Source organism: Gorilla gorilla, chromosome 4, assembly GCF_029281585.2.
Source record: "Gorilla gorilla gorilla isolate KB3781 chromosome 4, NHGRI_mGorGor1-v2.1_pri, whole genome shotgun sequence".
NCBI lineage: Eukaryota > Metazoa > Chordata > Mammalia > Primates > Hominidae > Gorilla > Gorilla gorilla.
The window spans coordinates 157617501-157634304 of record NC_073228.2 but is presented as its reverse complement, the minus strand read 5'-3'; the positions used below and the strand labels follow the sequence as shown (position 1 = coordinate 157634304).

Genomic DNA, 16804 nt, shown 5'->3' with positions numbered 1-16804 from the left:
CTTTGACCACTAGTTGAACCTAAGTCCAATGCCCTTGTCATGACCAGAACTGATCCTGAACTTGACCAAACAGAAAAAGTTATCTCCGTTTTCCTCATGAAGGCTCTGGGGACCCTCTTCCAGGCTGGATCAACCATTGCTAATGGAACCTGGCTTTTAGTACCCTCCCTTACCTGCTTTCTACTCCTGAGCCTAGATCCATTGTAAAGCTGCTACAAGTGCACTCTTCCCTCCTCTTTTCTTTTTGCAATCCTGTCTAGATTAATGATCTCTCCATGCCCTGAGCATGGAGTGGCTTTCCAAAAAGAGTAGCAGGTGTGGCTTTCACCATTCCATTTTCAGTTACTTTGGCATAACAGGTAGGTAGAGAACTCACTTGGTATTTCCTGGCCATCGTTCATCATGACCTGGTTAACAGTGAGGTGGGTAGTTAGGGTTGTAAAGGCTTGGATTTAGACAGACTTAGTTCAAATCCTGGTGCTGTCACTTACAGGATTGTGAGCAAGTTATGTAATTTCTTTAAGTTTCAGATTCCTCATCTGAAAGGCCCTACTTTGAGGGCCTTTTTCATGATATAGAAGGTATGAAGTGTGCTTAACATAGCAAGTGCTCAATACATGGCAGCCTGTGCTATGATAGCCATTATGACCATTGTCCAAGCTATTTGACAGTAAGGCAGCAGAAATCGTTTTTCTCTGCAGTCAGCTGGTGTTAAGTGCTTCCTCACTCAGAGGTACCCTAGATGCTGCAAGGTGTATGCAAACAATGACTGTGGTTTTACACAAGCCTGCCAGTTTCTCTTCTTTCTCCCAACCCTTTTCTATTGTAGTAGTTACTGTCCATGCTACTGTTTGAACTTCCCTGTTCATTTATTCTAGACCTCTGGTCCTTGTTAATATGCAGTGTTCCTTGGGAAAGAAAACACTTGAAGCTGTTCTTAATCATTGATATCTAAGTATCAACAAATGTCAGATCCTTTACAGAAAGCCATTTTGCTTAAGGGGGAAAAAAAAAGCTTCTAGGCAAGAATGAAAGTTGTGGTGTCTGAGGACCAAAATTATCCTCTAGATAATCCAGACTTATAAGCATGGTCTAGATTTGGTTCTGGCTGTGACTTCGTGCACATCTCAGCTATACCTCTCCAGTTTGGGGATGTCTGGGAGACATTCCATGTGAACTATCCAGTTCCCTAGAGGTACTGTGATGGCTGCAAGTCAAGCCCTGGTTTTTATGCAATTGGAATTGTAGCTCCTGGAAGCCAAATACCACCGTTTGTCTTTCATTATTGTTGTGGTTATCCTATTTGGATGAATAACTCACAATGTTCTAGTTCAGCTGAAATGACTCGAGAGCTGTTTGTGAGTTAGAAACAGTGGTCACAGTTAAAAACCTACTAGTCTTAGGCTCTGCCATAAGGAAATAATCTCTAGAGCCCCAGCTTCAGAAATGGCACAAAAATGGAATGGACAAATATGAAAAGTAGATAATGGATCCACAGTGATTTAATATTCGGTGATATTTTCATTTTATGCAAATACCAAAAGAAAAAAACCTGGCTATTTGAAAGAAAAACAGGAACCAAAAAAATACTTAGTGTTTGATCAAGCAAGAATCCTTTCACACATCTGCCAAGAGAGTTAAAACAAATATAGATGTTAAATAAAAGGCCCAGGTACCAAAGAGCAAAATTTAATGAAAGCCAGAACTGTTAAGTATGGATTCCTGTTGAGAAAAATGTCAGTCTCTTTCAGAGTTTTCCCAATGCTCTATTTTTAAGAAAAGTGTAGTAAAAATACATAATACAAGTTAACTTTTTTCTTGCTTGTGTTTTCCTTTCATTTCTCCATTGATGAAAAAGCATATTTCGCCAGAGTCTTGGACCCCCTCATAGCATAGACCCTCATTTCTAGCACAAACAAGTCTCTTTTTATCCGCTCATGTTACTTGTGGGCTCAGTAGCTGGAGAGGCGTCTTACCAGGCCAAAGGCAAAAAGTCTTTGAAGCATGTTGATGTTAAAGGGTTATTTCCAACTCTTCCAAGATGCAGACTCCCTAATGGTGGGTCACATCGGATTCCGCAGTGGTAGGCTGAAGGCTGAGAAAAATCTTGTGTGAGGGCAGGGGCTGAGAGACATCAGCTGGCAGTAGTTAAAAGCAATCATCCATCTTGAGGGTCCGGTTTCATGAACCATGCCCACATTGACACGCAAGAGACTGAACAACAACACTTGAGTCAAAAAAGTGAAGAGTTTGATTTTGGAAGGATTCTTTGCTATGGCTGAAGGCAGGAGAGTGGAGAGACATAGAGATGGTGTGGGTCCACTGAGAGAATCCACAGAAAAGCCAATAAAGCTGCACCTACCCCTAGGTAGGCTCCAAAACCTTTAGCATGTCAATTGCTAATGATAACCCCTAGCAGAGAAAATTGGATAGAAGTAGGGGGTAAGGGAACAAGCCAGAGTACGGTTATCAGTAAAAGCTAATGACACATGGCACGCACTGAATCATGCACCTAGGAGAGTGACTGCTGGAGAGCTGGAAGCCAGTTGCACCAAGAATGAGAGTTGGGATCTCCAAGAAAGCTATATGTCAGGGATTCTCACTTCCAACAAAAGCTGAACTCAGCCTGGGCTTCTCTCTATAAACCCTGCCACTTCACCAATCTTGCTTTAGTTCAGCTTTGTAGCCCCAATCATACATATATTGGAATACAGCGTCCTCATGATATCTTAGCTGGGGGAAGGTCAGCCTCTTTGAGTTAGAACCTGGGATCAAAGGTCTTAAGTTGCCCTAAATGTCATTATCAACTTAATCCATCTCCCTATACTTCTTCAATTATTTCCTTGGGTATCTCACTTTCTAAAGATGACAGAGCATTATCTGGCCACATGCTAAAACAACACTTTATATTAACATAAAAACCCAAGTTCTTTGCATCAGCATAAACTTCATACGTGTTTTCTTAAACCTAGGATAGGGCACACCATGGGAAGCTCTATTTTGTGTGAGCTTTTGATGAGGCTTCCTCTTCGAAAATTATTCTGTCACTTTTCTTTTACACTTAGCTTGCTTAGCATTGCTCCCCATGTCAGAGGCTCCATAGAAGAAGAGAGTCTACTCCACAATGGGTTCCTGCTTAGATGCCAGGCAAAGAAAAAGTGAGAATCATGGGCAATATCTCCCTGGCTGTTATCTCTTCCCAAAATTCTGCTTGGTTTAGGAGGCCAAGTGCCTTCAGCCACCAGACTGCCGTTGAGCCTGAGCACACCAGGAGGACATACTTCTCAGGGCCAAGGTTGACTCTGAAGAAATATACCATACCACCTATGACCTATGAAATGGCTCTTCCACATTAAAGGAACTGTTTTTCTGAGCAGCAGTAACTTCAGGAGTCCTTCTCTGACTGCACATCTGCCCCTGCCCTCTCCACCACCCTCACCCTGAGTTGCTTTTCACCTGTGTTCTCCACTAAATAAGTGCTTAAGCAGTGCCCCACTTGGGGAAGGCAGCCCACTTCTCCAACAATGTCTGTCTCCATCAAAGGCTTGGGGCCAAGGAGTGGAGGGTAACATGGAGAGCCCCCCATGGAGAATTAGTTTGAAGGTTGCTTTTTTCTCCTTTTGCTTGTAAAGTGGAACAAATCTTGAATCTCCAATCTGAAAACTGAAGAGGGGTGGGTAGGGAGTTGGGGATAAGAAGTAAGGAGAAGGAAAGGGCCTAACAGAACCTGCAAACCATGGATATTAGTAAGAAAAAAAATTGCACACACTAAGACACACTAACAACTGAATTAAAATAAAACAGTGCAGTTTCCTCATTAGTGTTCCAGTGACTCTACTCTCAGAGACACAGGTTTCATTAGACAGGGTTACTCTCCCCTTATTGCAGTACAGTGTTACTTTTTCATCCTCACTTAGCAAACAGAAAAGGGTGAAAGAACATCAAAAAAGGAAAAGGGACAGCAAAATGGTTTTTCAATTCTTCAGAAAAACCTGTTGAATCATCCTTCTTGTGGTCGCAGTGGTTGGTGGTGGTTGCGTTTCATTTTGTTGTTGTTTTTGGCACTGAAGGGTTTGGGATGGGGCTGGGGAGCCCGAGCCTGCTCCCCAAGGGGTCTCCATCTGCTCCAGTTACAATCCCGTGGCTCCCAAGGGCATCCCTGAACTGTGGCTCATGCAAGGAATCGATTGCATGGACTTGGGGAAGTCATGGCTGACCACCCGACCATTCTCTCCACTGCCGCCGCTGCTGGCTCCTGCCCCGCTGTTGCGGGGGAGGGTCGATGTCCGTATGGCTTCGTTGATGGATTGCTGTGGGATCAAACAAAAACCCTTTTCAGGAGGACCGGGGGTTCTTCCCCGGGTCCTTGGCAATGACAGGCAATGGGAATGAGTCAAGACTGGACTTCAAATGTAAATCCAACTCTGCTTCCCCATCCACCCCCTTTCCTATTCTACAACGCTAATTCTGACTTCTCAGGAACACAGAAAACTATCACTTGGCTCTGGACATGTCTGATCCCCTCTCTTAGCCTCAAGTTGAATGTTCAGTGAAGTGTGTTAGATTGGGTGAGACAGAAGATCCTTTCTTATTCTTACATTCTGTGATTTCTAAAGGTGGAATATTTCCTTGATATTATTGATTAATGTGTGATGTAGCAACACAACTAAGTGGAAAACCTTCCGGGAAAGGGGTTTGGAAACTTGGATTCTAGTTCTGGTTATGACATTAATTAGTCATGTGACTGTACATACCTCCTTAGTGTTCTAGAACTTTTAAACCTCCATGTCTATAACATGATTATCTATGCACCTACACACTGTTATTATAGCAAGAATGGTGCTACCGCATGAAAAATGCTTTGAAATGTTCAAATAAATTGAGGGTGTGATATTGTTTGGTTAAAATGGAAAACTACCTCTGATTTACTTCAGAAAAAATTCTAGCCTACCTCTACAGCGGCATGTGTTAAGGGAATGTAGGACTCGTTTGAATAATACAATATGCAAAATCTAATTGGAAAGGAACATGTGCTAAAGAAAATGAGAATGCATTCCAAAGATTATCATCTGTGCGTCAACTGCTTCCCATCAGCATGTAGACCCTGTACTTCCAGACTGACATATCAGATCAGTGCCACTAAGCTTGTGACTTCTAGAATGTTGGAATTCTAGGTCTGAAAAGGACTCCAAGGATCACCCCAGAATCAGATGAGTTAAGTGGGATATTCAAGACCACAGAGTAGGTCTAGAACCATATCGTCTTAGACAAGAGGAAGCGTTCTGTTGAGCGTTCCTTTGGAGAAAGACCATTGATGATAGGAAATCCAGACGCTTATCTTTTACTGTCCATCTCAAACTTTCCATTAAGAAACAATCACAGAATTTTTGAGGTGGGGTTTGGTTTCTTGGTGGGAATCAATATAAAGAATTGTCAATGGGGCCAACCCTACCTCTTCTTCAAGGTGCGTTCTGTTCTCACTGTCATCTTGAAGCCTTCCTAGACTACACCAGCCTGCTGTAAGTGCTGGCTCCTCTCATCTTGTACTCGTGCAGTATACATTCTCTTGTAATGGTTCTGCCTCCAGTGTATAAGTTTTGTCTTCTGTAAGACAGCTTTCTGGAGGAGGGCAAGGGCCATGTCTTCTCAATCCTCAGCTATCCCACAGAGTGTCCAGTAAGAAATTAGATGCATAATGATGCTTTTGAATTTGTCTAAGAAACACCAACCACCTAGGATCCATCTCAAAAAGTCTATGACTTCCTCTCTGACATATTGCCATTATTCTAGTGACCAGAGAAATCAGTCAACCTTCTGTGGCCAGACAGAGATAAACAGGGCAGTTTTGACCCATTTTTTCCCCCTGCTATCCTTGTATTACTGGCAGTTCTGACAATGTTTTAAAATGTTCTTTTTAAAATCCATGATTCAGACAGATTTGCCCCATATGATGCACCACCCACACTGGTTCTGTCTCCTCCTCAAACCCATGACTTGATTTATTTACATTCTCCCTTGGCTGTCTTCCATTGAAGAAAAAGTGTGACCTGGATTGCATGCTTCTAAGTCAAAGGCCAAATAAATACTACCTTGAAGCTACACCAGGGAAATGTAAAATGAAAATATGATAAATTAATGGTTACTTATCCTCACCTAAAAATGTTGAAGAGAAAATAACATTTTATTTATATCTGTGGGAAATATGGAAACTTCTATAGATTAGCTTGGAATGTCTATCATTCATGATTTTTCTCTGCCACATCCCTTTAGTTAAGGAAAAAAAACCACTAAAGTTTACACAGATCACCCTGGACTTTGTTCCTCATAAGGCTCACATATTTTCATAATATTCCATTGAAGTTTTTGGTACTTCGTGAATTTGTCTTAAAGGACAAGATTGATAACCTAGTCAACATTGGTGCTTGCCAAAGTCTGAGATAATTTAGCCAGGCATGTAACTAAAAATCTCAAAGGTCACATCATTAGAGTTGGTATTCAAGGAAGCTGAGCACTTCTCAAAGTCAATGACTCCATACCCTTATCATGGATGGTTACTACCTTCTCACTGGCTTCTTTTCGAATACATTTATGAAAGTCAGGAGAAATGATAAATGGAGTCCAAACTTTGCAGTGGAAAGCAATGCTTAATGTCAACTACATCACTAGTTCTGAAACTTGGTTGCACATTGGAACCATCCAGGGAGTTTTGGGGAAAAAACCCTGATGCCTGAATCCTATCCTAGAGATGCTGGTGTGGTGTATGGCCTGGACATCTGGAGTTTTAAAAGCTCCCTAGGTGATTCTAAAATGCAAGCACAGTTGAACCACATGATCTAATTTGTTTTTTACTTTACAGAGAACCTGATGACAATGACTGACTTGTTTAAGGTAACAGTTATGTGTGACCTAGTGACAAGACGAATGACCTTCTAAATGTGATTCTTCCTACTCCCCCCCACTCCCCGCCCCCCGTCATGGCTAAGCTGTCATAAACTGCTGTCATTTCTCCCCTAGCCTTTGGGAATGTGGCTTTCCCTTATCCCTCCTTGACATGCCAGCCATTCTTAAAGTTCATCCTTGAGGGTGGTGGTGGTGTTTTTGGAACTGATATTCAGAGACAAAGGGATGAGTAAAACATCCAACTTACAGACCCTAAAATTGGCCCTTTGGGACCTTATTTCCCTAACAGTGATTGCATCCTAACTTCTCAGCCACTTGCTTTTCTAAGAAGAGTGTGCTCAGCCTCTGCACATCATAGAATATCCTAATCAAAGCTTAAACTTTAGTAATGTCCTTGCTCAGGCAGGCGTGCAAAGCACCAGTGACCACCTGCTGTAGAGGATGCTCCCCTTGAGTTATCAAGTCTCTCAGCTGTTCATTAATTCCAGAAAAATGTGCAAGCCCTCAATTGCTGTAGCTTAAACATGCCCTATGTTAGCACAGCTGTATATAATTTTGAAAGGTCAGCATCTCTAGTGGGGGTGAGAGAGGCTGGGGATTATTTTCCTTTGGGAATGAGGTGGTGAATAATACTTTGCTGCTCTTAATATCAGATAAGGATTCAGGAGACAGTCTGTTTGCCCAGGCAGAGAGGAGGGGCAGGGGACCTGAGATTTTATTCAATTTGCAATGTATCTTAGGTTATGTATTTTCTGCTATTGTATGACAATTTGAATTAGACCGAAATGTTATGAGCTGCCTGAAGTCCCTCTCTGAGTCTCCCACTCTCACATATCACCCTTTTCCCTCAGTCTGTGTTCCAGTCTCCTTGGCCTTCTTCCCCTTTCTGGGCAAGAGTTCACATCTTTGGGTCTCTGACACTTGTGTATGGCTGGCAATTCATTTTCCTGGTTAATTCTTTTCATGCTTTGAATCTGTTAAATATCAGTTTCTCAGGGAAGCTGCTCTGACTGACCCATTCTTTTATCAGGACAGGCCTCTGCTCTATACTTGACAGCACTGGGCATTTTTTTCACTAACACTCATTGAACATGTAAGTGTTTGCTTATGTTCTGTCTTCCCCATCAAACTCTGAGCTTCTTGAGAAAAGAAGCAGTGTCTGTTTTGTTCTTGACTGTATCCCCAGTGCCAAGCCTTGCCCAGCACACAGTGGTGCTCAGTATGTCTTTGTGGAAGGGATGCCTGTAGGGCGCCTTCCCACTATCTCTGTGACACTTGTCCTGCTCATCGACATGTCAAAGGGGAAAGAGACCCATCAACACCCAGCAAGGGTTTAAATACTATAGTCAGTCAGATGAGGTGAACTGAAGGGTAGAGCTACATTTTCTTTGTCTTTGTGAGCAGCACTGTGGCTGGGACTGGAAGAACAGAGAATAGGTGCTCAAAAATGATCCGTTGCCATGTGGTTGAAGGAGGACAGAGAGATCTAGGAAAAGTGGCTTGGCTAGTACCAAAAGCCCAGGCTTTGTGGAGACCATGTTGGAGGTCTAATTCCTGGTTTTTTAGTTTCTAGCTTGTGTGACCTAGCCAGGAAAAGCTACTTAGCTTCTTTGAACCTTTATTTCATCTGTAGGATTGTAAGAACAACTTATTGCATGGTTAATGAAAATGTGTAGAAATCACTTTGAACATAAAAGTTACTGAAAAATCATCTTTCCTTCTTCTCCTCCTTTCGTCTCTCTCTCTCTCCCCCACCCTTCTTTCTCTTTGCTGCCCCTCTTCCTCTCGTTCTTTCATCCATGAAGAGTGAGGAAGATGTTTTTAAGCACTGTTGAGACACATGAGAAGATGACCCTGAACGAGTTTAGGGGGTTAAGGCCTTAAGAGTGGGCCAAGGGCGGGGCGTGGTGGCTCATGCCTGTGGTCCCAACACTTTGAGAAGCCAAGGCAGTGGATCACGAAGTCAGGAGAACGAGACCATCCTGGCTAACACGGTGAAACCCCATCTCTACTAAAAATACAAAAAATTAGCCAGGTGTGGTGGCACGTGCCTGTAGTCCCAGCTACTCGGGAGGCTGAGGTAGGAGAATCACTTGAACCTGGGAGGCAGAGGTTGCAGTGAGCAGAGATCGCACCACTGAACTCCAGCCTGGACAACAGGGCGAGACTCTGTCTCAAAATAAAATAAAATAAAATAAAAAAATATAAAGAAAAAAAAGAGTGGACCAAATACTGTGATAATGGAAAGAAATGAGAGGGAAAGCTCTCATCAAATGCCCATGTCATCACCAATTTGGGTCTCTGTAAGGTTGGGGGCTGCACTTCTGAAAAGAACTAATTGCTTTTGGAGAAAGCTAAGCACAGAAAAATAAAGAGAGCTGCAAAGCTGAAAAGTCTGAGAGGCAAGTTGAATGCATTTGTCTTATCTCTTTCGGATAAGAGAGGAGTTGATGGAGCATCAACAATTAAGGCTGGGTTGATTAATAAAGAAAGTATCTTTTCTGCAGTTGGAAGATAGAAAATTCTATTAGGAGCCTCAGTGAGTTGGGTAGAAGTCACACCAATCAATGGAATTAATTCTAGAAGATTGTGGTGGAAGACATTACATTAATGATTCCAAGAGACCCTGATGTTGGCTTCTGAAAAATTTAACATCTTCATTGTAAAGGGAAGGGTGAGAATGTCCCCAAGAAGCTATGTCATGACTCAGTGGCCTCTTTGAAAGATTCTCATTTTAATCTAAATAGTGTGACTTCAGTGAAGGTCAACATGGTCCCAGTTTTAAGAGGATCCCAGGCATTAGCCACTCTGGCACCACCACCTGGCACTGGTTATGATTATTGGGAGTCACTGTAATCCCAGAGAAAGGGCTGGATGTCCAGGAACTTTCCTGCTTGGTGGATGACTGGTCTCGTCATAGTTCATGAGCACAAACATGGGGCCAAAACTGCCCCTTGGATGATATTGTTTGTAATTCCTAGACTGGGTGGTTTTGACGGCAATACTTGCTTTAACTAAGAGCAGCTCCCTCCCATGCCCTGCCTCATCCTGTAAGAGATTTTCTCCTTTGGATACAATTTCACATTAATTTTACTAATACTTACTCTCAGTGTGTGGGATGTCCACACAACTCCTTACCTTAAGGAACTCACAATCTATATAGCTTAAGAACCCTAGCTCATGTAAATAGGGATAATAAAAGGAAAGTTTTAAGGAGGATGTATCTGGCCACTAGTAACAACTATTATTTGAAATACTAGTTATCATTGTCATTATTATTTACTGAGGGCTTACTGGGGCCCAGGAATTTTGCCAAGCTCTTTATATCCATTATTTCATACAATCCTTACAACAATGTTATGAGGTATGTAGTACCACTGCCTCCATTTTATAGAAAATGAGGATCAGAGGCCTGGTGTGGTAGCTCATGCCTGTAATCCCAGCACTTTGGAAGGCCGAGGTGGGTGGATTATCTGAGGTCAGGAGTTTGAGACCAGCCCGGTCAACATGGTGAAACCCCATCTGTGCTAAAAATACAAAAATGAGCCAGGTGTGGTGGCACACGCCTGTAATCCCAGCTACTCGGGAGGGTGAGGCAGGAGAATTGCTTGAGCCCAGGAGATGGAGGTTGCAGTGAGCTGAGATCATGCCACTGCACTCCAGCCTGGCCAACAGAGCAAGACTCTGTCTCAAAATAAATAAATAAATAAATAAATAAATAAATAAATAAATAAATAAATAAAATGAGGATCAGAGAGTTACTAAAACCTAAGATGACATAGTTAACAAATGGAGAAGATATAGAATTTATGCCCAGATATTCATTCTCCAGAGCTTCTACTCTAGATGATGATGCTGTACTGTGTCTTAGACAAGCAATGAGAAGAAAGGAACTCCTTATAATCTGTACTGGGCCAACTCTGGGCCTCTGGCTTGAGTCATGGTCTATAGAGAAGGTTTTGAGGGATGGTACAGGTTGTAGCTCCCCTAGTTCTTGTCCTGTTCCCCTTTTTTGCCACCGGAGTAACCTTTCCTCATTTTGGAGGGTAAGGTAGGAGAGTCTTTAGTCCTGTGTTTTGAATGGAATGGTCAAAGAGCTTTGAGTAGGTTCTAGGAGTCCTTGTGTGTGCAGCCAAGCTCCTTGGAGGTCTACACTGGGTTTAGAGTCTGAAGCCCATGCCTTTGTAGTTCTTGTCATTTGAGAGGACATGAGAGGGACCTGGAGATGGATGAGCTGGTCAAGAGTAGGATTGGGGTGTTCCTAGGTCCCTGGTGAAATGTCATTGAACTTCCATTCCTTAATTGTTCCTTGTTGTGTCTTGGAGAAGTTGCCTTTTAAATGGGCTCTATGAAACAGAAGACAGGGTGAGGGATCGGCCCATAAAAAGGCACATGAGTGGGAACATGAGGTGGGGGCGAAGGTATGGAGTACGTGAGGAGAGCAGATTGCTAGGGTGGGAGTGGGGTAGGTAGGCTGACAGGGAAATGCTGAATGCCAGGACAGAAGGCCCCCAGCTCCTCATGTACAGAACTAAATACAGAATTTCTAAACAGAGTGAGCAAATGCTCAGAGATGTCTTCTCCAAGGGCGACCCCGGAGGTGTGTGTAGGATTGAGGGTCCAAGGCAGGGAGAGGCTGGGCAGGAGGCTATGTTTGGATGCAAGAGTGGGCATACTGAGCTTGGAGGCAAATGTCTGTTGAAAAGTAGGCTTCTTAGGGTACAATCCAATAAAGCAAATTCTACCAAGGGATCTTGTTAGTCTTGTCAAATCAAGGTAACAGTATAGGTCAGCATATCACCATGGCTACATTGCCCAGAGGGACTGTACTTCTTTCCCCTTCTCTATCTAGATCCCACCTGTCCTTCTGAATTTTGGCATCTTCCTGGAAGCCTTCTTCAATCTTTCTTCTCTAAATTCCTGTAGGCCTTCCTATCTATACCATAGATTGCCTCACTGAGTAATTATTTTGTGCCCATTCTTTGTGGAAGGTGAAAGGTGCTGATGATCATAGAATGCACCTCCCTCCTCTCTGAGTCCTCATGATGCCTTGATCATGGTATTGTTCACATGATTAACTTCCACAAATAATTTCTTACTGAAGCTAAATGTTGAGGGGCCTTGAAGATCATTTAATCCAAACTGCCTTTTGATGCTTGAATCCATATTCTTGTCAAGAGTTATTCATCCTCTACTTGTATACCTTCAGTGATGTTGAAGCTTGCTACTTTTTGGGATATTCTAGCCTTTCTTTAGACAACTCTTTTAGAAAAGTAAATTTAGTGTATCGTGTTAACATTTATCCTCTATCACCTTTAGTCATCTGTTCTTGTTGTATGCTTTGGGACTCCATAGAACTAGCCTGTTTTCTTTTTCCACTTGGAAAATATTGGTATTTTACAGACAGCTCTTAAATCCTCCACAATTCTCTTCTCCAGTTCCCTTTAGCTACATTTGATGTGGTTTGGGGTCATCTCACTAATCTGCTTACCTTTCTCTGCACATGGTCCTCTTTGTCAATGTCTATTTCTTAGAGTGGAGCCTAAGAAAAGACCCAATTCACCAGGTATGACAAGGTCAGCACAGAGTAGAGGGTAGACATCCTTTCCTCTCTTTTGCAGCCACACTTCTGATGAAACTTCAGAGAGAATGAGCCTTGGTAGCCATCACTCTTGCCTCTCGCTGCGCTACCTATCCATGTAAACCACTAACCTTCAATCTCACCGACCCCTCTCTGGCAAATGCAATTTTTTTCTTGGGCCTTGTGTCTGGCCTGACACACCCCATCTTCCTTCCTTTCTCATGGCTGCCTTTGTCCCCGTCACCTTCCTCGTAACAGCTTCCTGCTTCCTGTCTTGTGCTGACCTCAACCACCTGTCATTCCCCACCCTTTCTAGCAAAGGGACTCCCAGGAAACCCAGCTGCATCACAGAACAGGTTAGGAAAAAGGCCCGGGAAGACGATGCCACCTTCATCCGCTTGGATTCACTACGGGATTTGTAGCAGAACTCGATTAAGGCAACCAGCATGGCTAGTCCAAGTCCTCCGATCAGGATGTAGAACACGCCTGCCACATTGCTGAGGCTCAGAGCGCTTGTCTTGTCCTAAGAAGAGGAGGAGGGAAAGGAAGGGGAGGGGGAAGAATAAAGTGAGTCAAGAGGCTAAAGACCATCCAAGCAGCAGCATATTTTCACACATACACTCAACCCCACACCCTCTTTAACATTTGCAATAGCTGGATAGGCTATTTATTCATTGACCAAGTGTTAAACATTCCCCAGGGAAAAAGTGTGTGTGTATATGTATTTATACATTTTCCAAGCCTCCCTGATTATGTTGAACTTGTAATTACAATTCCCCACTCTTCAATGCCTTTTCTAGGGTGAGAGATATCACAAGAAATTTAGGGCGGCTTCTACCAAAATTTGCACCTTTGAGCTTAGCCCATTCTTTCAAAAAACCATGTCCCTTCCTTTTCAGCTCGATTCCTGCCCCCCACCCCCCCACCCCAATTTCCTCTGTTGCTTGGTAACGCATTGGCCTCACTCATTGTTTATGTCCCCGAGCATTTTTCTGAGAGTTGGTACTTACAATGAACTTTCCCCTAGATGTGCATTCGATTTCAATTTAATAAGACAGTTATTGTACGTATAATAAAGACCAACTGATATATATGTTAACTTACTGCTCTGAGTGCCGATTTAGGGGGAAGAAAAACTAGGGGGCTTAGAATAGTAAAAAGGCTCTGAGATAGAAAAATGGCTCTATTAAATCTTAATAATTATGCTTAATTGATATCATTTTTCTGTTGGAGTTGCTTGCTAAAAACACTGGAGGCAGACCCAGGTGGCTGAATTTAGAAATCTCTGTTGCCTGAGATAAAAGATCTTACACTGGTTTGGGATGAGCAGGGTCACAGAAAAGGGTGCTTCATTCCTAGGAGTCTGAAGACAAGTACTCATGTCTAGTAGGAGGTGGCCAGGGCTTACCCTGTGGAGCCAGAGGAAGGCCACTGGTCTCCTGAGATCATCCCTGAGTTCTGTCACCTCCAGTGGAGTTCAAAAGTGAAAGTCTGAGGGACAACACCTTCCCAAGTGGTGAGAACAATCAAACACAACTGATGGTCATGGTGAGAGGTAATGGCTCAGGAAGCACAGCAAGTTGCTCAGTCAGACTCTTGACACAGGCAAAAGAACATCTTTAACTACTAGGAGAATACTCATTCCTAGATGTCATGGCAGCTCTAACACCTTTGTTTATATTGTTTGTTCATGTACAATAAATGTCTCATTGAATTAAAATGAAATGCATGCCTCAATTGGCACAGGTACACACCATCATTGGCTAGTTGGTGGCACTGGATAGGATATGGCCTTTATACCTCTCCATGTGTTCCTTTTCAGGTGGGGAAGTAGGTGAGCCATGCAAGGGGTGGACTGTATTGCCCTAGAGACTCTTCGACTGACGTCTGCCTATTAGAATCGGGGCATATGGAAAGGAATCGCTTATTGACCAATAAGTCAGTGGCCTCTTCCCTAGTTCTAGTTGGTGCATTGTACAGGATTCAGCAGGACTGAGCTTGGGGACTGTAGCTGGTAAATAGCAGCATCCCTTCCCTTCCAGTAGCAGCTTTGGCCAGCAGAGCTGTAGGATTATCTAAAGCATGCCCCCTTGGTGGCTTCCTGTATTGCTAAAGCAGATGGCTGTTGAATATAGGTTACACTTGGCAAGGCATAGCCTGGCTTTGGAAGCAGTAGAAATGATTATTCAAAGGACTCAAAGGGGCAAAATTTCTCCTGCTCTTCTATAATGGCCTGATAAGGGTAATGTGCAAAAAATGAGTTCAGTGCTTGGTTCAAGAGTTGGCTGAACAGGTAAATTCCCACTTCACATGATTTTTAGAATACTCAAAATGTCTCCCTGTTTGTTGTTCAGAAGGCATGTATTTCTTCCTCTGGAGAGTAATGCTTTAGAGTCCTTGGGGGACTTACAGTTCACAGAAGTTCCTATGAAACTCTTCTGTTTAAACAGGGGTAGGGGTGGGGTTAGGAGGCATGTATTATCAGCTCAAACCTTAGTAAAGAGTGGTTGACAGTGGAGCTCAGAAGGAGTAGGTAGAGGGACAGGCCTGAGGGCAGGTGGTAAACAAGAAAGCTGGAGGCTGCTGACTTCATGAGCTGATCAGTCTTTCAATAGCCAAAGCACACCTTGCCCCTTTGGTCACCAAGCTGTTTTCTTCTTGAGGTTTACCTTGGTTGTGGATAGCCTCCAAGGACAAGGGATTGATGGGCATCTTTTTCTGTTATTATCTTCAAAAGGCCCTAAGAGGGTATCTGCCTCCCTGGTTTACAAGGAGGAGCATTCACTTCCAGTATATCTAGGAAGGAAGTAGGGTGAGATTTTCATATGGACGGGGGTGGAAAGGCATGTTCTATATAGGCGAAGAAGGAGGGCCTAATGACTGATTATGTCTGGAGGTGAAGAGCATCCTTCACCTTAGAAGAAGGTCTCCGGCCCAGGGAGATGGCAATGTGTGTGAGGGGGGATATATCCGTTACAAAGAGGACAGCTAGACGGTATAGGAACTGCCACCTTTTGAAGGATGCACAATGTCATTGATCACTGTTTATGCTGACACAGCTCTGTAGTAGAGCAATCAGGAAAGACCTCTGGAATCAAGGGAGAACCTGGGCCCAATTGCCACCAATATCACACGTAACACAACCACCTAAATTCAGATTTATTTAATAGGATGTGGGATGAAGGACTGGTGTTGGTGTAGTCTTAGTCCAGATAGCTGAGGAGTTTCAATTTACACAAAATGTTCTGATTCCCCTTAAGTGTGTCATTAGCTTTTTGATACGATCTTTCTAAGGAGGCCTCAGGCCATGGTCTTCTGTTTAGTTGCCTTTACTGACTCTGTTTGTCTCACTCTGTGGGAATAAAATGGGAAATCCTGGGGCAGGGACAAAAATCCCTTTTATTTGAGGACCACAGCTCTGGTTCCTCTGGTCTGCAGTGTCCATAAAAGAGGCAGCTTCCTCGTGGATCTGTGTATAAACAGCTACTCACATTTCACAGCTACACACTTCCCAGCTGTGATCAGGGACAGGGGAGAGATGGAGTTTGAGTCTTCTGAGCACCCCTCAGGGTACCCCATTCTCCTATTCCATAGCAGCTGCACACCCGAAAAGCTAGGCAGCTTGTCGGGGGGGTGGAAAAGTCACAACTCACCTCCCGCCAGGAGTGGGGAAAGAGAGTGACAGTACCAAGAAGAGTGACAGGTGAAAAGAAAAATATAACTCCTGTCTTGCAGAATCGCTGGGCTTGTTGCTATGGTGACGAATGGTGACGAGTGGTGACGAAACCCCCCACTCATCTGTTCTCCTTAACCTGTTATCTTGATTTGCTGTCTCCCTCATATGGAAAGGAGATTTCCCCCCCATATTTCTCCTTGTTCTTTCCACATACTGGGGGACTGTCTCAGGCTCCCTCTGTGCTTCTGAGCCAACATCCCTTCCAAGAATGTAGGGCTGATTCATGAGGAGGTCTGAGCTAGTCCTAAGGTAGAGAGACTTGAAACTTTCTTTATGGAATAAGCAGAAAGCTCTAGGGAGAAGCCAAGGCTTTTGGCCGTCAGACCAGTGACTTCCACTGAGACTGGTGCTGCCTGCCATCAAGACCTGCTAACTTCGGGCCAAGCTTCAGTTTCTCCAAATGCTTTCATTCCTTCTTATCTTCTTGGAGAAAGTATAAACTCGTACAAAGCAAAAGCACAGTTTTGCTTCTCTCTATATCCTATCTAAGTTCCATACATTTTTCTGTTATGTTTACACCTGGATTTTTAGGGGAAGCCTACGTGCCCTCCACATGCTGAATCTGTAATCTGACTTAGCCTTTTAGG

At 43.5% G+C, this 16804-nt stretch overlaps 1 protein-coding gene across 6 annotated transcripts in view; it reads right to left on the bottom strand.

Annotated features, from left to right (window-relative positions):
- Window positions 1–1484: 1484 nt before the first annotated feature.
- GRIA1 (glutamate ionotropic receptor AMPA type subunit 1) overlaps window positions 1485–16804 on the bottom strand; it is a 322677-nt gene continuing 307357 nt past the window's right edge. For 5 of the 6 annotated variants that reach the window (XM_019028221.4, XM_004042863.5, XM_063706887.1 and 2 more), the window contains 2 exons: window positions 12870–13004; window positions 1485–4331 (listed from right to left, as the gene is read on the bottom strand). In XM_019028221.4, coding sequence (XP_018883766.1) covers window positions 4131–4331; window positions 12870–13004 — 336 coding nt within the window. In that variant the 3' untranslated portion in view covers window positions 1485–4130. Of the gene's footprint in view, window positions 4332–12869; window positions 13005–16804 lie in introns of those variants that run through there. The other variant, XM_055389529.2, reaches the window with a different exon arrangement.